The 22,094-nt window shown below is 35.9% G+C and overlaps 1 protein-coding gene across 3 annotated transcripts; it reads left to right on the forward strand.

Moving 5' to 3' along the window:
* The first annotated feature begins 1 nt into the window (after position 1).
* Positions 2–21,823, forward strand: LOC132141542 (probable global transcription activator SNF2L1). Of its 3 annotated transcripts, none has more exons than XM_059551128.1 (25): positions 2–127; positions 3,440–3,523; positions 4,496–4,662; positions 4,786–4,886; positions 6,322–6,422; positions 6,708–6,887; positions 7,015–7,170; positions 7,342–7,473; positions 9,411–9,479; positions 9,598–9,707; positions 11,062–11,288; positions 11,413–11,534; positions 12,392–12,544; positions 12,684–12,816; positions 13,825–13,970; positions 14,794–14,922; positions 15,112–15,222; positions 17,390–17,503; positions 17,621–17,743; positions 17,833–17,965; positions 18,594–18,712; positions 18,963–19,037; positions 19,138–19,275; positions 20,629–20,739; positions 21,173–21,823. In XM_059551128.1, the coding sequence occupies exons 1-25, from the start codon at positions 17–19 to the stop codon at positions 21,230–21,232; spliced, it is 3,105 nt and encodes a 1,034-aa protein (XP_059407111.1). In that variant the 5' UTR covers positions 2–16; the 3' UTR covers positions 21,233–21,823. The 3 variants fall into 3 exon arrangements, with proteins under 3 accessions (XP_059407111.1, XP_059407113.1, XP_059407112.1); XM_059551129.1 differs by lacking the exon at positions 2–127 and adding an exon at positions 1,691–1,885; XM_059551130.1 differs by lacking the exon at positions 20,629–20,739.
* The last annotated feature ends 271 nt before the right edge of the window (positions 21,824–22,094 follow it).

Here is a 22,094-nt window from a genome sequence, read left to right on the forward strand (position 1 = left end):
TTCTGATTGCAGACTGATGAAGGCAGAGAGAATCCTGTGCTCAACCCTCCAAATACGGAGAGGAGGAACTCACAGCATCGACCAAGGACAGAGTGAGAGAGAAAGAGCGAAAGAGGAGGAACAAACAGTGGGTGTGCAGTGTATTTGTATGTGATCTCTGAGAGAACATGTATGTACAAGTAAACCGTCTATGTGTGTGTGTGTTCTGGGTGGAGGAAGAAAAAGATGGTCCTCCCTCCAGTATCTTGTAACAGACCAGCACATGACCTTGTGTGTATGTGTATGTGAGAAAACCCAAGGTCAGTTTGGAAAATGGTGTGAGGGGAATTTTCACTGGTTTACTGGGCCATCTGTTGTTGGAGCCTTAGAGAAAGAAAGAGGGAAGGAGGGAGATGGGAAATGAAAAATTTTGAATTATTTCAAACTTTTTACATAGATTTTTTATGCATGCCACCATTATCAGCCCTACCAATTTTTTTCAGGTAAACCTCCATTATTATTATTTTTTCTGCACATTATGGGAAAAGCAGGTTGTGCTGCATGAGGAAATGCTGTGGTGTCTGCCTGCCATCTAGTGACCAATATCTAAATATCAAAATACTTTTTTTGGGCACAAAATATTTTATTAATATTACCACCTTTTATGCTTCTGTTTGTGCAATCAACATAGTTTCCAAAAGCACAAACATAAAATAACATTTGAAAAATTAATACAATTGTAATTACTCTACTATCGCCATGATTTTGCCAAGTAAGACATGTTCCTGCATCAACATCTTTTGTCCAAAAATTTTACCCTACCCATAATTTATTCTTTAAATCAATGTGAAATGATAGTGGATTAACAAGGGTGTAGAAGCACCTAACCTAAAAACAGATATTTCCTGAAAAGTTATATCTAAATTCTGATTGGTTGATTGGAATGTTGTTCCAGGACCAACAAGGATGTTGATCCAGGAATGTGTTGTACTTGGTGAAATCACGCTCACCTTATTCTATACAGCAGTGGTTCTCAACCAGAAGGCCGGGGCCCTGTAGGGGGTCTCAGTACGCTTTTAAGGGCACCTCAAGATATCATAAAATGGTAGAGAACAAGCATTAAAAATAAGCCAATATACAAACAAACACATAAATGCTAAATTAATTAATTGATATTTAATGAAAGGTTTCATAATGTCTTAAAAATATGGATATATGAAAATGCACATTTTATAAATGTTTGAATTTTTTTTCTAGTAGCTATGTCTAGATCTTTTTTATTTATTTATTTTTTTACTTATCCTTACTCCTTATCCATTAAATCACAAACAACTGGAAAAGTCATGAGATATATGTAACAAATTGACAACTACTTTTTTTTTATGAACTGTATTAAAACCTGTTATGGTAATTTGACTCGAAACATAATAATCATTATTTATGGATGATAATTGTTTAAGGAACCCACAACAATTGAAAACTAAAACGCACTGTGTTATTGCCGTTTTTTAATTAAAAGGTATTATTAATACTAATCTGACTCATTTAATAGAAGGACATTTAGTTTAAGCTGAGACACTGTTAAAAAAACCCCAATATGATACATTTGATCTTTCCGCTTTGTGTCTCAGTGGTTGCTGTTTGACAGTTTATCGCGAGATCTAGAGAACATCTCTGAAAGCGGCTATGGATCACTCTGTTCTCGCGAGATTTGGTTTGAAGCTCTGAAAGGGGCGTGTGCGCTCGCCGTGACTGTAGGGTTCTGTCATGACGCATACACCAAAATTATGCTTTTTAACTTACTGTTTGGTCACTAGTAACTCATGAAAAGCTTCGTACATTAACCAACATGTCGGACGAAGAGCTACCGTCTACTTCTCGGGAGGCGCACGCGGAGAAGGAAGAGGTAAAGAGAACGAGAAGTGCAGACGGACATGAAAAGCAGGATGCAGAAGTTTCCAGTTCATCTCTGTTTGGGGGGGAACGGAACATGGCGGGAAGGCGGAGTTCAGTTCACATCTGCCGAGCTTTAGATGTTTACATGCTGTTTCAGAGCATGTTTTTGTGGCTTTGACATATTTGCATGCAGAGTTGCGCGCGCTTTGTGCAGCCGCAGACGGAACGCATGCAGATCTGTCTGTTCAACGTCAACAACTATATGCAGGCATGCATAAATAAACACTCACATACTCACTGTTACTGTCAGTTGAAATGACTCTGATGTCACTCTGGCTTTATTTGAGCTTATGTAAACCTGGGTCAGTGAGAGTATTGATTCTATTCCACTATCAGCAGTTCATCTGGGCTCCAGCTTTTAGTTGTCAGAACACTTTACATGGTTGTTCATGTTTCTGCGTTTAAATAATCAATTAAATATTGCATTGCTGTTTACTGTAGTGATTATGATGTAAGATTTTTTAAAACATCCCTTAAGAAAGTTATAATGGTAACCATAGCTTCTGCAAAAATACCTTAACTAGTACATAACCATAACTTGTTGTTATTATTACTAAAATAAAATTACGGTAAGGTATATAAAAAAGAAATGTAGTAAATTTATTTGTATGTGAAAGGTTTTAATTTATAACCATTACAATTATAAAACAAAAAGCACCTGTTTACATAGAGCTGTTAAAGAAGAATTTCTCAAATTAAAATAATAATAAAGGGAAAAAAAATATTTATTTCTTTGGACATAGTAACATTAATAAATGTAATTTCTTCAGCGCTGGCCTGTGAGAGAATTTTCAGTGAGGATGATGAACAAATACATTTAAATTGAACCAATAAATATTTCATAAGGTTTGATTAGGGCTGCACGATTATGACAAAAGTGATATTCGCTGATTATTCCCTACGAGCTCCTATGAATTTACATTCAATTATATTTTAAAAAAGCTATATATTGTTTGAAGCAACTGCATGCCATATTGATATAAACCAGCTGAAAACACTCATGCTGAAAAACGTATTGTTTTGGTATTATAATGTTATACTAAAATTAAAAATGGAAATAACTCGTAAGCTAGTCTATAGAAAGAAGAAAAATACAACTTTTAAGCATGCATAATAATTTAATTTTGACTTTGAACATGGCTGTGGCATTCTTAATTGTAATCACAATTAGAAATTTGATTAAATGTACAGCCCCAAGGTTTAATGGTTATATATTTCTGTTAATTATGTTTCTGTACATGCAGTAAATTATATTTATCTAATAATCTTGATTATTAATGATGCATTATAATTTCTCTGATCACAATAGCAGGACAAATCTTGCAGTACCATATAAAGTGATCCATATTTAACTATTTATAGACTATTTCATTATAAAAAATGTAAATATTTACCTGTGGTTCAGTCTTCATGCATAACTTTTGTCATGCATAACTTTATCTTTTGTCTTGCCACAAATGGGTTTGGTGATGTACTAATGTGTGTCTTTGATTTGTGTTTCTAGGAAGACGCACCATTTCTCCTGGACCCTCCTCCTAAAGCAGCTGTGAAGGAGAGCTTGGCTGACCCTGAGTATGAGGAAAAAAGAGTGAGTTAATTACACTTTTAATCCATAATGTCAATGTATAATGTAGTGGCAGCTGGTTTTTAAATACACTGAGGTGTTAGCCAGTGCTAACCACAGGTGAGAATGAGGTTTGCAGCAGAGGTGGGAGTAAGTCACACATGTAAGTCTCAAGTCTTAACCTTCAAGTCTCAAGCAATTCCAAGTCACTGCTTTATGTCAAGCAACTCAAGTCAAGCCTTAGCTTGGGTCAAGCAAGTCACTGTCAAGTCATACAAATGTTCTATGATTTAACTGAATTTATATATTAAAATAAATTAAAACTACAGTAGTCATGGGCTGTGAATTTCTGAGCATTTCTTAGTTTCAGTCACAGTTTAGGTCATATTTGGCAGAATTTAAAATTCTTTTTAAATGATGAAATACAAATAATGTGAAATAAACCAGTTAATTTTAAAATGTGTCATACTTTGGTCTCATACAAAAGTGTTTTTTTTTTTTTTTTTGTTCTACAAAATGTTGTAAAGTAAAAATATTTTTTATTGAGTTAGATCTAGGGCTGGACGATATGGCAAAAATTTATATCACAATATATTTCTTAATTTCAGTCAGTACAATATAATTCTGATATCGATATGAACACTATTAAAAAGCCTTGTAAAAACTGCCAAGAATTGTATTTAGCCTTCATACAAAAAACAAATGTGAAATCACTGTCAAATAATCGTCTCAGACTCACCTAATTAATATTCATATCTTTAACTTCAAACTACAGTATAGGCTAATATACACTACCAGTCAAAATAACTGTTTCATAATTGGAAATATTTTAAAAGGTAATTTATTCCTGTGATTTCAAAGCTTTGTTTTAAGCAATTAATCAAAAAATTATATCGCGATACATATTGATATTGAATTATTGTCCAGTCCTAGTTTGAAGTAATCATTTGCAGATCATAATTTACTCAAAAACCTTGGTCTGTCCCTTTGCTATAGAAAACAGACCGTGCCAACAGGTTTGAGTTCCTGCTGAAGCAGACAGAGCTGTTCGCTCATTTCATTCAGCCTGCCAGTCAGAAATCCCCCACCTCACCTCTGAAGGTCAAGGTGGGGAGACCCCGAATCAAACAGGATGAGAAACAGAACCTGCTGTCTGTCGGAGAGTGAGTCAGACACACATACACTGACATGCATGAGTTTAGCGATTATTCCCAAAGCTGTTGGTCAGATACGTGTCATCATGGTGGTATGGTTTGATTTATTTGTGGGCCGTGTTTGGGTTTCAGTAACCGTCATCGTCGAACAGAGCAGGAGGAGGATGAGGAACTCTTATCTGAGAGCAGGAAGGCAGCTAATGTTCTTGTTCGCTTTGAGGAGTCACCATCATGTATGAATCAATGTTTCTATGAACAGTCAATCTGTTTCTGTTTATTAATGAGTCTCACACGGTTTTAAATGTAAATAGCAATTAATATTGATACTTTAATATATTGGTTATTTAAAAACAAAAAAATCTGTAATTATTTACTCAATCCCAATGTCATTCCAAACCCATATGCTGCCATTTCTTCCATGGAACACAAAAAGAGGATTTATACAGAACTTTTAATATGGTGCAAGTTATTTAACATGACATTTTAGTAATGAGACGAGCAAGAATAAATAGTGTTTGATGTTACAGACATCCAAAAAAACAAGAATAATGACATAATTTTGGCCTTTCCAACATGAGCTATCATATGAGTTGAAGGCTCTGAATGTAGTCATATGGGTTACTTTGGTACCCATGGTACTTTCTTTTTGGATCTTGACAATTCATAGTCACTATATACAGTAGTATGTGGTCTTTATATGATAAAGAATTTTGTATTACACGGGAAAAATAACAAAATGCATTTTTGAAACTACTTGAGAATGAGTAAATTTCTCAACGGAGAAGTGGTCTTCAACCAGAGGGCATCAGCAAATATCCAAGGTGCCTCAAAGTTGACTTAAGATGACTTAAAATTGAACAAAACAAGCATTAAAAATAAGCCACAACAACTAAATAACTAAGAATTTATTTTAATACACATAATTAATAAATCTTTTTTTTCTTTTTTTTTTAAAGAACTAGGATTTACACTTTCTTTGAAAACCCGACTATATGAGGTAGACATTAATATCATTTAAATTAATAAATTAAAATTAAGAAAATATTATAAAATAAAATATAGCTCTGTAATAATTTTTTATAACTAAGTACATTTTTTTCTAGTTAAGGTCAAAAATATTTTATCGGGGTAGAAATTGTGGATAAAAATATTTGTAATATTTATAGATCTAAAAATCCTTATCCTTAATTTTTGGTGATGGGCCTTGGGGTCAAAAAGGTTAGGAAGCACTGCTTTACAAGGGGAATGTGAAGTTTCTGCAACACTAACAGTCCCAAATGAATTGCAAAAATAACGATTGTTTCTAAACACAAAGAATCCCACAGAGCCCATGCATTGCTATTATTTTTTATTATTTAAAATTCGAATTTTCTTTGGAATTTTAAGGCCATTTTTCTTACTTTATAGCCTCTTTGAGCTCCTCTTGGAAACTGCAATTATTTTTATAGTTTTGAAATCACACACTGCACCTTTAATAACACATAAGGTGACAACAAATTCACATGAACTGTGTTATCAAGTTGTCAAGAGCAACAGACACCTGTAATGTGATGTGTAACATTTAAGCACCTCTTCCAGTACTTGATTTCATGAGATGATTTATTATAGCTTATTCACCTGTGATCCGATTCAATGGTTGCTGATTATTAATTTTTGATTCATCGCCAGATGTAAAGAATGGAGCTTTGAGAGATTATCAAATCCGAGGCCTGAACTGGATGATTTCTCTGTATGAAAACGGCATCAATGGCATCCTGGCTGATGAGATGGTAAAATCCCCAATCCGTTTCTCTCTGATGTTTTAAAATGACGCTCAACACATTTAAACCCAGCATGGTCCTATTGGCAGGTAAAAGCAACTATATGATAGTCCTTAATGGAACGCCTACATTTTCAGAAATAGTCTGAATATGCGTCATTGCAGAACCACACAGATTAATTACAATGAATACGCGGATCCAGCATCTTTTCTGTAAGACTGTGATTTTTCTGGGTCTGTCTTGTTGATGTCATAGACTGTGACTCACTGGATTTCCGTATTCTGATTGGTTCAGGGTCTGGGTAAGACCCTGCAGACAATCGCGTTGCTAGGCTACTTGAAGCACTACAGGAACATTCCCGGCCCCCACATGGTCCTAGTGCCCAAATCTACCCTCCATAACTGGATGAATGAATTCAAGTGCTGGGTGCCCACCCTGAAGGCCGTCTGTCTCATTGGGGATAAAGATGAAAGAGTAAGGCTTCTCAAGTCTTTCTGTTTGTTTTTTGTGCCCTTTCTACCCACTTTCACTCTACCAGCAGGTCCACCAAATTGCTTGTATTATAATTAATCAGTCCTAATTAATATATGCATGTTTTTAGGCAGCGTTCATACGTGACGTGATGATGCCCGGTGAATGGGACGTGTGCGTGACATCGTACGAGATGGTGATTCGGGAGAAATCTGTCTTTAAGAAGTTTAACTGGCGCTATCTGGTTATCGATGAGGCCCATCGTATCAAAAACGAGAAATCAAAGGTATCTGAACCCATACAAACATCTGATGAGAACCAATTGATGCAAGAGTAACTAAAAAAAGCAGAGCTATATGTCTCATAACACTTCTGAGATGATTTAATGATCTGATACAGAGGAAAAAACTTCAGAGCCATCTTTCCTGTCTCTTTCTCTTTTATCTCCGGCTCACAGTTGTCAGAGATTGTGCGTGAGTTTAAGACGACCAATCGTCTGTTGTTGACTGGAACCCCACTGCAGAATAATCTACATGAGCTCTGGTCGCTTTTGAACTTTCTGCTGCCTGATGTGTTCAACTCTGCCAGTGTGAGTCAGACTTTTTTAAATGTCGCAGCCTGCTTTATCTCCTCCCACACGTTATGTTGCTGTATCTGTCACAGTTGTGTTGGAAGTTTGTGTGCAAATGTGCTGTGTGTTTAAAGCAGTCTTCACTTTAGATTATAAAACCAAGTTTATAATCAAATCAGCAAAGAGACTGGGAAAAAATGGCTCCAGACTGTTTTTAGTTGAATGTGAATTTCCTTGATTCTACAGTACCTTTCAAAAGTTTGGGGCTAGTAAGATTTTTAAAGAAATGAATACTTTTATTCTGAAAGCAAGATTTGCATAATCGCTAACCCGATGGGACTGTCGTTTCTTCCAATTGAGCTACCAAGATGTATCTGTACTAAAATATATCCATTTCTTGGCAAGTATTCTCTTAAGTAATCAGTAATGCCTTAAGTGAACTTAAATAGAGTTGAAAGAAATCGCATGTGTATCATTATATTGGATCCTTGCATCAGGTCTTTAAGGAACAGAAGCCTATAAACAGGGGTGCACATAAGTGGTCCGCAGGTCCGCATGCGTGACCAAAATAAAAAATGTGTTATATAAATATGTTCTGACAGCGCATTTGCATACCGACATGTTTGAAAGCTGTTAATACACGATTACCATTTTAGATCACAGACTGTGCTATATAAGTTTTATTTTCAACATGAAAACATAAATCTAGGCTATGTCATGCCGTTTTCAAAGCACAATGCAAAACTGTGACATTCATCCACTGACGCTCTTTAATCAGCAGCAGCGCTAAATCCGGAATCGCGTATACTTACTTGCCGGCTACCCGCCAAAATAAAAGCCTGCTGATTTTTAGTTTGAATATGATGATGAAAATGATTTTAATGTATTTATTTTCAGACTCTTTTATCCAAAGTGACTTAAAATTCAGGATTACATAAAGCGATTCTTCTTAAAATGGCAAACAAAGAAATTAGTAGTAAATATTAGCATTTTATTTTTACATTTACTGTTAAATAAATGTATTTGTATTTAATACTAGGACTGCCTTTTATTTTTAATAATATTATCACACACTATTATTTAGTTTATTTACTATTATTTTATTAAAAAAAAAAAACGAAATAAAGTGCAATAATATTATACCTATTATTAATTAATTTTTTTATAGTTATATTTAATTGGTCACGCTATATGCAGTGTGAGGACCAAACCAAATCTCCAGGTTCTCTTATGAGAACCAGGCTGAAAAAATTATGTGCACCCCTGCCTATAACACCTGCTGTTGTCCGTCTTTCAACTTTCAACAATGTTTAATTTATACAGTGAAAACTATGCAGTGTTATATTACATGTAATTATTACATTTCTGTACCTGAAAACTAATGGTAGACCTTATTTTATTTGTAACTTTGTACTTTTTTATTTGTCTAGGCTATACTTGTAATTAATTTATTTTTCTTATTTTATTACTGACAGTTCAATGCCTGACCTTTATTAGTTATGTGTTACTCGTTTTTGCTGTGGTATTGAAGAATTGTTCTTTAAATATAAAGAATAATTTTTTTTGCTTATTGGAAAAATTATCCAATGTGCTAGTCAAAATCTGGAATATGATCCTAACCATGAATTTTGTGATCCGTTGCACCCCTACTCTCTTGACTTGTTGTTTAAAGAAAAATACATTCATAGAAGTTTTTGATCATGCTGATTTGTCCACAGAGAGAAAAATTACATTTGAATCATAGTCTAAGAGGCACGATTTTGATCATAACTCAGTGAGAAGCCAATAGTTCCCCATAAAAAAATATTTCTAAATGAAAACATAAAATCCTTCTGTAATGGTTAGGTTTAAAGGTTAAAAAATAAATCAATAATATAAGCTCTAAATGAAGACAGTAGAAGTCAATCGAAAATTACTACCAAGAATACATATCTGTGTGTGTTCTAAAATTTCAGGATTTTGATTCCTGGTTTGACACAAATAACTGTCTTGGTGACCAGAAGCTGGTTGAAAGACTTCATGCAGTGAGTCTTACTTTCTCTTTGGAAGATATTTATTGTATTGTTCAGCATTGAAGTAGTTTTTGTTGTTGATGGTGATGATAATGATTGGCTGTTGAGGCTATTGAGTGGTTGTTTTCAGGTTCTGCGTCCATTCCTGCTGCGTCGTATAAAAGCTGAGGTGGAGAAGAGTCTTCCTCCTAAGAAAGAGGTGAAGATTTACCTGGGGCTTACTAAAATGCAGAGAGAGTGGTAAGATATTTATCATGTAGTGCAGTTTGTTTTTACAATTGAGCAATTGTTGCACAATAGCTTACACACAGCACAAGCCTGATTTTGAGAGCTGTATGTGACTGCATATGCACTGGAAACAGAGTATGTGTGAACCTGGCGTTATGTGTGTGCGCTTTGAGTGTGCATGAGCATACGGGCTCCAGGAGAACGGTTGAAACACTAGCAAGAATTAAAAAGAAATGCAATTTATAAACTTTAGTGACGATGCGACACTGCCTCGATTATGCAAGTGACAATTCTTGTGCAGACGCGATTGGATTTGAAGCCATTTGCGAGAGAGAGAGAGAGAGCACGCAGTTATTCACTCGCGCTGTTTGTGAAATGATGTCTCACAGAAAGTTTTTACATTACTTTATTTAATGAAGAAATATAAATTGTAGCTCACCTTCAGCATTATAATTATTTCACCTGCGCCGGACACAGACCACTGCATGTTACTCCAAACCTCTGACGACAGGTTACAGATCAGTTTTTTATAGAGACCGCTGATCAATCATCCCAAAGTGATTATCGGAGCACCTCTAGATGTACAGTAAATGCTGATGTGCTTTTGTTATCTGCATGAGACTGCAAATTATTTAGAACTTAGATGGACTGAGTTGTACGTTTTTAAAAAGTGCTGTGTTTTTTGATTCTGTTCTCAAGTAAAAAAGGCAAAAAAAGTGTCATTCAGCTTAATGATCAGTATCGGATGAATTATTCCGCAGGACTAGATTGGGAACCTCTTGTTTTTCTCTGCAAATCATCACTTACATCTCTCTTCATTTTCACGGGTGCGTTTTAAAACATGCCATATGGTTTGATAAACACTTTGGATGATTATGATATAGTGTTGGGTGTGCTGTGTACTGGTGAAATGAAAATATACTGTAAACAAACACTGTTGCTTATCAGCCAGATTTTTATTAATTTTGAACTCATCTCATCGGAGGCTTGTCTGAATGACTACAATATAAGACATCCCTGTACTGTATAATTAGACTAGTGTAGGGTCATAACTGACTCATAACTAGACATGTTTCTTACAAGGATGCTTATTTCAGTTATAACAGCAAAAAAATCTCTCTCAAAAATCAAGGGGGGTGGGGGGGGTCCATTTTTCTCAGTTTACATTTTTTGGACTCCTTTTTTTTTTTAAATAAAGGGGATTTAATATTACAATTAAAACAATGAAGAAATATTTTAGGTTTAACCTTTAAAAATAAGGTTTTAATAATTTTAGTAGTAGTCTACGAACATTCAACAATTCGCACTTATTGTTAAAATAAATTTTCACACACTAATAAAGTGTTTGTTTCCTTGTTTTAACCAGGTACACACGTATCCTAATGAAGGATATTGACATCCTGAACTCTGCCGGTAAGATGGATAAGATGCGACTTTTGAATATTTTGATGCAGCTGCGGAAATGCTGCAACCATCCGTACCTGTTTGACGGGGCGGAACCTGGTCCCCCATACACCACGGACACACACTTAGCCACCAACAGCGGCAAGATGGTTGTGCTGGATAAGCTTCTTCCTAAGGTGCAAGAGCAAGGTGAGCAGTGTATGTGTGTTTATTAGCTTTTATTGGGCAGATATTTAGGCATGTTTTTAGTTAGAATGCAGATTAACTTTTTCATGTTTTTGCATGCATTTTTCCGTTGCATGTATGTGCACAGGATCCAGAGTGTTAATATTCAGCCAGATGACACGGATGTTGGATATTCTGGAAGATTATTGCATGTGGAGAGGGTTCGAGTACTGTAGATTGGATGGCAATACACCTCACGAGGCCAGAGAGGTATACATACTGACACATGCATACATTAAATAGGATGGTTTAATACAGACACATGCATGTTACGCAACAAATGGCTCTTATGAGCCAATTCATTTTTTATTGAATCAAAATCATACAGCATAACCGGTGTAGTTCACTGATTCATGATGACAAATGACTCTTTTGAGTCAGTTATTAATAGTGAATCAGTAGTTAATTGACTGGTTCATTAGACACAGTTAAAATTTCACTTAAAGACACATAAGTTTTGTCAGTAGCAAAAAATAATTTAATTAATTAATTAATGAATAAGGCAGGTAACTGGGAAACTTGTTACCTTTTTAAATCACGATTCCCATCTCTAAATAGCTAAAGGTATAAAGGAATGATTCACCAAGAGAAAGAAAGGAAATCAACAGGCTTTTTATAAAATTATGAGACACGTAAAGATACTTCACGTGGAATCTCAGCAGAGTTTATATAAAGACACTGATTAACCAACCTGATAGTCATGGAAACCGATCAGTTCTGGGGTGAATGTTAAGTCTGTTGGTTACATGGGGATGTTAGACACATTCATTAGCTAAGAATATTCTTGCAAATACGGTACATTTCATTTCTTTTTCTATCAACTTCAAATCTAACAACCAGTTTGCTTGTTTTTAGTGAATTTTATGTAATATTGTATATTGTTCGATTTCATTCATTATGTGTAAATTTGTTATACATGTAAAAATCAGTTGTAACGTAAATTGCTTTATGTATATCAGCTACTGACCACCCTTACAGACTACCATATGAATTATAATTATATGTCAAATAAATAATTTCTGTCTCTCTTAAATGCTGTCCTTCTATCTCTGTTTCTTGTGCATTAGCAAGCCATAGATGCTTTTAATGCCCCGAACAGCAGTAAATTTATCTTCATGCTGAGCACACGGGCAGGTGGGCTGGGAATAAATTTGGCTACGGCTGATGTAGTGATTCTCTACGACTCAGACTGGAACCCACAGGTGGACCTGCAGGCCATGGTGAGAATCACAACGCACACACACAAGACTGCAAAATCAAGCTCAGTGAACTTTATGATTGTGAGCCTCAGAGAGGTGCAAGCGTTCTTTATGACTGTTGTTTTAAATGGTTGTTGTTGTGCCGTGGACTGTATTTTAGGACCGTGCTCATCGTATCGGACAGAGGAAACCAGTAAAAGTGTTCAGGTTGATCACAGACAACACAGTGGAGGAGAGGATTGTGGAGAGAGCGGAGATGAAGCTACGGCTGGACTCTATAGTGATTCAGCAGGGTATGAACACACTAGGACTAAAACAGTTTCTGCAGAGGAAAAAAATGATTCCTTGCGGTTCAGTCTCTACGGTTCTCATGTCTAATGGCACCTTTAAAAATATAAATATTAAACTGTGAATTCAAATGTGTCCATGTTTTAGAAGTAATTACAGTAATTCTCTCTCTCTGAATGGCTGTAATGGCAGAGATGGCAAATGGATTTAACAGTCAATTAAACAAAGAACTCAAACTTCGTATTGCAAATGTGTAATTATAAGTAATTTGCATTACTTAAAGTAAACAAAAAAAACTCTACAGACAGTTTGCAAATTGTAGATGCTAATAGATTTCTCACTGGAGAAGATTTTGAACTAGTACTGGATAGATGAGTTTGGTGTGTTTATGGTTTATTGGTGTGATGTTGAAACCTAGTGATATTTACTAGTGGCCAGTGTGTGTACACTACTGTTCAAAAGTTTGGGGTCAGTATGGTTATTTTTTTATAATATACTTTTATTTAGAAATTGTGCATTAAATTGATCAGAAGTGACAGTAAAGATTCATAATAATAATTGAGCACCAAATCAGCATAGAATGAGTTCTGAAGGGTCACTGATAACTTTAGTAATGTCTGCTGAAAGGCTTTGCCATCACAGGAATAAACTACATTTAAAAATATATTAAAGTAGAAAACACATTTTAAATTGTAATAATATTTCCCAATATTACAGTTTTACTTTGTTTGATTTTTGATCGAATAGAGACTTTGTGAGCCTAAGGCTTAAGACAAAAAAACAAAACAAAAAACAATAAAGAAGAGAAAAAAAAAATCAAACTTTCGAATTGTAGTGTATGTTTTCTATCCACCATATCCCATTAATAAATGTTGATGTCTCACATGAAGTATTTTAGTGTTTATATTTACCTAACCATATTGAAACTTGTGAAATGAAATAAATAGTCAAGTAGGTTTTGCCTGTCTTATGTGTTGTACAACAGTCATGTGCTGTTATCTGTGCTCTTACAGGACGACTGATTGATCAGCAGAATAAACTGGGGAAGGATGATATGCTACAAATGATTCGCCATGGAGCAACACACGTGTTTGCCTCTAAAGACAGTGAACTAACAGATGAAGACATCGACACCATTCTGGAAAGAGGTGCCAAGAAGGCGAGTGGACACAAACAAATTAAGACTAGACTGAAAACTATATGGTTGGTTTAAAGGGGTCATATGATGCAATTTAAATTTTTCCTTTCTCTTCGGAGTGCTACAAGCTCTTGGTGCATGAAGAAGATCTGTAAAGTTGAAAGTCTAAAATCCAAAGAGATATTCTTTATAAAAGTTTAGACTCTGCCACACCCCCCTAAAATGGCTTGTTTAAACAAGCCCCCACATATCTACATCACATACATACAAAAACACATATGAGCTTCATCACTGTGTTTGTCAAGCCACTCTGTTCGTCTTTCGGGTTTAACTGATGGTAAAACTAAGAACACTGTTAAAAAATTGTGAAAGATGAAGCTTGCGACTATGGAAAGGGGCGCTACATTTCCGACAAGTGCTTGCGGTGTTTGGCCAATCACAGTGCATTGGGTCAGGTGGTCAATCAGAGCACACTGCGCTTGTCAGAAAGAGGGACTTTGTAAAAAATTACAAGTTTGAGAGAGGCGGGGCTCAGAGGACCTAAAATAATATACACTATTTGAAAATGAATGTGTTTTTTTTACATTAAAGCATGTCAACATATTCTGTTAAACCAAATACACAAAATAATGATCTTTTAAAAAGCATCATATGACCCCTTTAAATTCACTGGTAAACTCAGTAATAGCTTCAGATTCAAATTCCGAAGGCATTCATGTTCAAACTGATGAATATAAATAAAACCCATCAGATTTTCTACACATCATGAGAATTTTCCACTCTTCCACTCTGGTTGATTCTATATATCCCTGTTGAATTCTAATCGCTGGCTGTCCTTTCTCAGACGGCAGAGATGAACGAACGCTTGAAGAAACTCGGCGAGAGCTCACTGAGGAACTTCTCCATGGACACGGGCGGCACCGAGACCAGCCTTTACAAATTTGAGGGAGAGGATTACAGAGAGAAACAAAAAGTTAGTGTGTGTTTGGAGGTTTACTGGATGGGAATTCGATTCATACTTGCGAATAATGCGTCTCTGAGGTGCATCGGAGTCTTATCAGTGTGCACTTGGCAGCTTTTTAAGCTCTGCACTTTCATGTCACAGACTGTGAGAGTGCATGTGTGTGTTTGAGTGTTTTAAAGAATTCTGTGTGTTGTGCAGCTAAGTTTGATCGAATGGATCGAGCCTCCTAAGAGAGAAAGGAAGGCCAATTATGCTGTAGATGCTTACTTCAGAGAAGCACTGCGAGTCAGCGAACCAAGAGCCCCGAAGGTAACACACGTACACAGTTTAGACACTGAAATGATTTTTTTGTCAGTGCTAGTCATGACCGCATACTCTAATGCAAGTACAGTGTACACAAGCCCAGTACACAATAAATATTGCACTCCGATCACTCTTTTCAGTCACTGCACTGAGTTGAAGTAAAAAGTAGAAGTAACTGAAGGGTGCTGTGTCATCATGTATTGGAGGGAGGTAATGGATAAAGGGTTGAAACACAAAGGTTTCTGGTTCAAACGCTGACTCAGAAAATGACCTCATGAACTGGACGTTCTTCTTCTGTCTGTCCTGTCACTGCTGTGCCCTTGAGAGAGACACTTAACTCTAGATTGCTCCTTGAGGGACGCTTTGTTCATAAAAACATCAATAAGGATAAAAGTGGCTACTAAAGAAGTAAATGTACAACTTCCTGTTGTAGGGGAACATTGCACCTTTGATGCAGCTTCTTAATATTTATAGTTGTTTTAATCCAATATGTAAATTTATCACAGTTGCTGATGTTTCTGTTAAATTCATATTCATAAACCTATCATCTTTTTTATTATAAAATATATAAACATGATGTGTACGATACATTTTGTGAATGTATTTTTCGATATGCTGGTTAGTAGGGGTGTAACGGTATGCAAAAATCACGGTTCGGTACGTACCTCGGTTTTAAAGTCACGGTTCGGTTAATTTTTGGTACAGTAAGGGAAAGAAATGCAAACATTAAACTGCAGGTTGTTTATTACTATAAAAAGAATAAGAAATAAAATACTGCTGCAAAGTTCTTCACTAAATAAAATACTCTGTCTCAAACCAATATCATATAATAAAATATAATGAAAAATATAAATAAATAACTATGATTACAGTGCAGCATTATCAATCCCAGCTTGTAGGCCTGCTCATATTTAAAAAATATATATAACCTTTCCGAAGTGTAAAGTGCAGTTTAAACAGTTTCAGTTTTTAGATCTGCTCAGATTTCGTTATAGTGTTGGCCCGATCGGAATTAAGAGCAAAGGTCTGTTTAAATGCCGACGGGAGCTGCGTTTGAATTACAATCGTTTTCTTCCTAGTTGTAGTGATGTTCACACTCGCGTGATGCCTTTTGAAAACCTTACGCCAGCGCCGTGTCATGCACGATTCTGGTGTATAAAGACACAGAAAATGCGAAGCAGCTGTCACGCAACTGACACGCAGCAGAAACGCCACGCTCACGCCACGCAGCCAGTGTGTCACTGGCCTTATAATCAGCTGCAGGGCGGGATTTGCGCTGAACGCGGAGACTTCCGACACTTAATATGTTCGTTTGGAAACACGAAAATGTACTTATGTTCCGCACACAAAATATTGCATTCGGTGCACTGTACCGAAAGCCCTGTACCAAAATGGTCCGGTACGAATACACGTACCGTTACACCCCTACTGGTCAGTGCTTTTATTGTTAACTAAAACTATTAAAAATCATCTTTGTTCATTGAAATAAATCTGAATATTATATGAAAAGCTTAAAAAAGTAGAAATGTTTCCTTAATAAATAAATGAATACATTTCAGTTATATTTCAACTAAAATTGCTGTAGCTAAATATAAAAACAAAAAGCTAATAAGACAAAAGCACAACAAAATTACTAAAATTAGAGGCAAAAGTAAAATATTAATACATACTGTAATAGTATATAAATAATACTAACATCCCATCAGACTGTCTCACCAATCATCAGTATTACTGAATCTTGATTTTATGTTGAGAAAAGTAACTGTCAAAAACCAAAAACCATTGGGAAAATTGTATTGTGTTGCTTTTTGCGAGGGCAGAGTACACTAGCTTTAATATTGCCTGGTTCTTAAAAAAAACTGATTTCCAGTAAATGTAATGGAAGTTGATAGTTTATAAAGTTATAACTCTGTCAGTGAAATACTTACAGCAGGGAGCCAGTAAACCTCGATTTGAATTAATATCATTCAATTAAACTGAAAACCAAATGAGTGTTTTGATTAAAGTGAAGTGTCCACTAGATAAAGATGCATCTGCCACGAGTATAACAATGTTTCTTTCATTATACAGTACACATCCAGAATCACAGATGGTTGCATGAAAATATCTGCACAACAAGTGTAGGTGGAGAGATCAAAAAGTGTGTGTGTGTGTGGGTGTGGGTGTGATCCAGGCTCCTCGGCCTCCAAAGCAGCCCAACATCCAGGACTTTCAGTTCTTTCCACCACATCTCTTTGAGCTGCTGGAGATGGAGATTCTTTACTACAGGAAAACCATCGGATACAAGGTGAGCACTTTGTACGTCACAATTGTATTTAATATTCCTGTAGAGTCTGCTCAAGTTTTTGCTGACGAAGCATCTGATCTAAAGCGGCGTGTGACTGTGTACGTGTGTTTATTGTAGGTTCCACGTAATCCAGATATCTCGAATTCAGCACAGGTCCAAAAAGAGGAACAAGCAAAGATAGACGAGGCCGAACCGCTCACACCTGAAGAGACAGAGGAAAAAGAGAAACTACTCACACAAGTACACATAATCATCCTCTCTGCCACTCGCTTACACATTCATACACACTGGTAAAGAGCAGAGCTATAGCAGAAGGTTTTTTCCCCCAGGGTTTCACAAACTGGAACAAGCGGGATTTCAATCAGTTTATTAAAGCAAATGAGAAGTATGGTCGTGATGACATTGACAACATTGCCAGAGAGGTGGAGGGAAAGACACCTGAGGAAGTCATGGAATACTCCGGTACAGTGCACACCAGTGCAACCAAACAAAAGCACAACATCTATAGAAATAACAGTAGCACTTTATTTTACAGTCTTGTTTCTCATGTACATACTATGTACTTATTAATGTTATTACAATAACTAGGTAATAACTAGGGACTAACCCTAAAGCTACCCCTACCCCATTTAGTTACCTTATATTACCAGTAAGTTTCTTGAACTAAATGGTCTTATGGAATCCTGTTTAATTGGACTTGTTTTAGGTTCTTGTGACCAGAAAAAAAAAGAAAAAAGTAAAAACAAGAAGAATATATTAAAATATTAAATATAGTAAGATGAGAAATTAATGTAAGCAATAATTAACAATAACTTTTATATTATTAGAATAAAATTGCTGTCATCTTATATTATTAATTTCAGTACTTGAAGTTTAATACGTTGATTTTAGTGCAAACTACTAATTAAAGCATTTAATAAAAATAAATAATAATAAAATAAAAAATGTTTTTGGGCACGTAGTTGACCATCGTGACTCATCCCTATTGTACACTTTACATACATATATAAACATGCATAAAATACCCAAGTAAAAATGTCACTGCTGTAATAACTACACAGACCTTACACATTGTTTGTCGTTATAATAGCGGTGTTTTGGGAACGCTGTAATGAGCTGCAGGATATTGAGAAGATCATGGCTCAGATAGAGCGAGGAGAAGCTCGCATCCAGAGACGCATCAGCATCAAAAAAGCCTTGGATGCCAAGGTCAACCTTTCAAAATATTTGACATGCCAATTATGTTGTTGACAAGCCAGTTTTTTAATGGCTGCTGAATTATGATTGTCTGGAGGCTTTAGTATTCCTTGCTTTTGATGATTTGCAACCTCAGTACGAGGCAATAAAGTCACAGCCTTATCACGCGAAGCAAGAAACTTTCAGAGAAAATTAATTTTTTTATGCAATAATAATTAGTAAATATTACTTGTTTGATGACATGTGTTTGGTGTACTTGTAGATAGCGCGGTACAAGGCTCCGTTCCACCAGCTCCGCATACAATATGGCACGAACAAAGGAAAGAACTACACCGAGGTAGGTGCACACAAGAGAGAGAGAGAGAGTTTGTGTGTAGTGTGTTTACGAAGAACCTAATATAAGGAAAGTTTTCTCTTTTGTGTGCGTGTGCCTGCAGGAGGAAGACAGGTTTCTGATTTGCATGTTGCATAAGATGGGCTTCGATAAAGAATATGTCTATGAAGAACTTCGACAGTGTGTACGGAACGCTCCACAATTCAGATTTGACTGGTTCATCAAATCCAGGACTGCTATGGTGAGAACTCTAACACTCTCAGAAAGAAAGCTACCAAACTGTCACTGGGCGCTACCTTTTCAAAAGGTACTAACATGTACAACCTAAAAAAAGCTAATATGTATCTTTAAGGTGCTTATATGTAACATTTAAGGTTAAACATGGTGCAAAGATGTACCTTTAAGCTTTTGTATCTTAGGTAATTGTCCCAGTGTCCTTGACATAGGCAACTTGGAAATATCAGGGGATATTTTTGTTGAAAAGAATAATTGTTGTTCTCTGCAAGTATTTTTTCTGTCATAAAAATCCTCATCCAATAGTCATGAACGACTGGAAAATCTATAATGACATATATGTAATTTATTCAGAGACCTTCAACATTTCTCACATTACAGTATATCACAGTTTATTCGCTATAGTTCAGAACTCAAGAGTTAAACTGCGTATAATAATAATGATGCCATTCTTCTGTTAGACTGTAAAAAGGTCGGATGAGCAATTAAAGAAAAAAACAAAACAAATTTGTATCAGTTTTACTGGTGTTTTTTTTTGGGTATAATATGTCACAGTTTACTTTATTTTGCTATACTCACTCACACACGTTGCCCTTAGACAAGAACGCATTTTGGTTTTAGGACAACTTTGATGAAAGGTTTTAATCCACTTCAAATGTTGACTACTGTACCCACTAGTAAAAAAAAATATATAAAAAATTTAATCTGATGTCTGATTAATTTTGGTTTGACTATATATAGGGGAGACTTTTAAAAAAGGAACATTAAATGTCAGTTGCAAAGAGGCATCACCACATGAAAAAGATTAATAAAAGTCTAAAAGACACCTTAATTTATTATTAATATTAGGGTTATGTTACCATCAGCTCACATTAGATGTGAATGGGAAGTCAAATATGGATTTAATTCAGTGGTTGTGTGTGTGTGTGTAGGTTTACTTAGCTGTACTTTGGGGACAGCATTGTCCCCAAAAGTGAACTGAATTTGTCAATGCTTCAGAGAGTGGGAAAAAAAGTTATTTAAATGCATAAAAGAATCCTTTAATGGTTTGGGTTAAGATGAGTCTGTAGTGTTATTTAAAAACAATAAAATAAAAGATAAAATCCTGTGGAATGTTCTCATTTAGACAGCCGAGTAAGTGTGTATGCGTGTCTCACACAAATACAAAACAGTTTTTAATCATATTAGATCCAGGGATGTTTTTTTTAGGTCATATTGGAGTGCGTGTTTGTGAAAGCGTGTGGGTGCAGATGCTCGTCTGATGTCTGAAAGGAATTGTAAAAGTGGATGAGATGTGATGTGTAACTCTTGTGCTGAGATGATGAAAGAGTTTCCTTGCGTGTTTCGTCTGGTTCGCTAGGAGCTGCAGCGCCGCTGTAACACGCTCATTTCTCTCATTGAGAAAGAGAACATGGAGATAGAGGAGAAAGAGCGCGCCGAGAAGAAGAGAAGAACACCCAAAGGACAATCAGTAATACGTCCTGTCTTCTTTCTTTTCGCTCCATCTGTTGTTGTGCCCCGTGCTTCACGTCCCCAAAGACTTTCTCTCTAGCTCGGAATCACGCTTGAACAACTGAACAAGAACAACATGCAAATGATCAAAATTCCCCTCAGATTTACTGTCCGCAGTAACATGTAGTATATCCCACTGACGATTTCAAACCTGTCTCTCTGTTTATGTATCTTGTCCATCTATTAGAGCATGTGCATGGTGAGTTGTAAGATTTTGCCTGGAGCAAGGAGTGTTTTTTTCTTTTTTTCTGCCACTTCTCTCTTACTTCAATACCGTTCCATCACATGCTAACTGCCAATAATATCAGCAAGATCTGTCTGTCTATCTATCTATCTATCCTCGGTCTGTCTAACTGTCCTAAAAATATGCTGTTTGTTTCATCTTGTCACAGGCTCAAAAGCGTAAAGCCGAAGTGTCGTGTGACAGGAAAGAGAAGAAGTCTCGTACCTGACTCCTGTGGCCGCAGCTCTTTGCTCCCCTCTCTTCGTCACGAAGCACTACAATAATCAGACGCCTCTCTTCAGCATTTTGACGTTCTGTTTTTATCTGTTATATCTGTGACTCAACACCAGTTTCTTAAAATAAACGTACATTTATAGCAAAACAAAAGCTTTTTCGGGACATACAAAATACTTCCATATCCTGTTGAATTTTGTCCCACGGGCTGCATAAATGTTGGCAGCTACACAACATTTTGCTAAAGCTTGTTTTTATTAAGAAATTTTTCAAAATGTTCTGTTTATATCGTTTATTTAGCATGCTAAATGGGGGCTCTAAAGCCTGTTCTGATCTTGTTTGTGTGTTATAAATGAAAATCTTTTTGCCTGAGACTCTGTTGTTGTGTGTTTAGGGTCTCTGTGATCTGCACCTTAATACATGTGATCAGTAGCTTTGTACATCCAGTCTTCTTAAGCTCTTTTATACATTCATGTGCTATTTTAATGTTGCACTTAAGCTATTTTACACATTCTTGTCTGCACTCGTTTGAACCTTTCCCGATCTTTATATGTACAAGTCCAGTATTATTAAAAAACTGAATCTGTTGGTTTTGTTTGCACGTTTTTTTCTTATATGCTTATAGCGTGGACAAAAAACTGTGCCACTTTGACTTTACAATCTTTGCATAATGGGGATAAAAAATCTTGTGTCTTAACTAGGCATGGAATGACAGAACAAGCAATAAAAGCTTTCTCTTTTACACTGAAAATGATTTGGAGTGACCCGAGTAGACTCAGTGTCTTGCAAACCACAAGACTACTGTATGTTGTGTTTTTTTTCTTCAACTAGTATATAATGATAAAGAAAGATAAATC

The sequence above is a fragment of the Carassius carassius genome, chromosome 5, assembly GCF_963082965.1.
Source record: "Carassius carassius chromosome 5, fCarCar2.1, whole genome shotgun sequence".
NCBI lineage: Eukaryota > Metazoa > Chordata > Actinopteri > Cypriniformes > Cyprinidae > Carassius > Carassius carassius.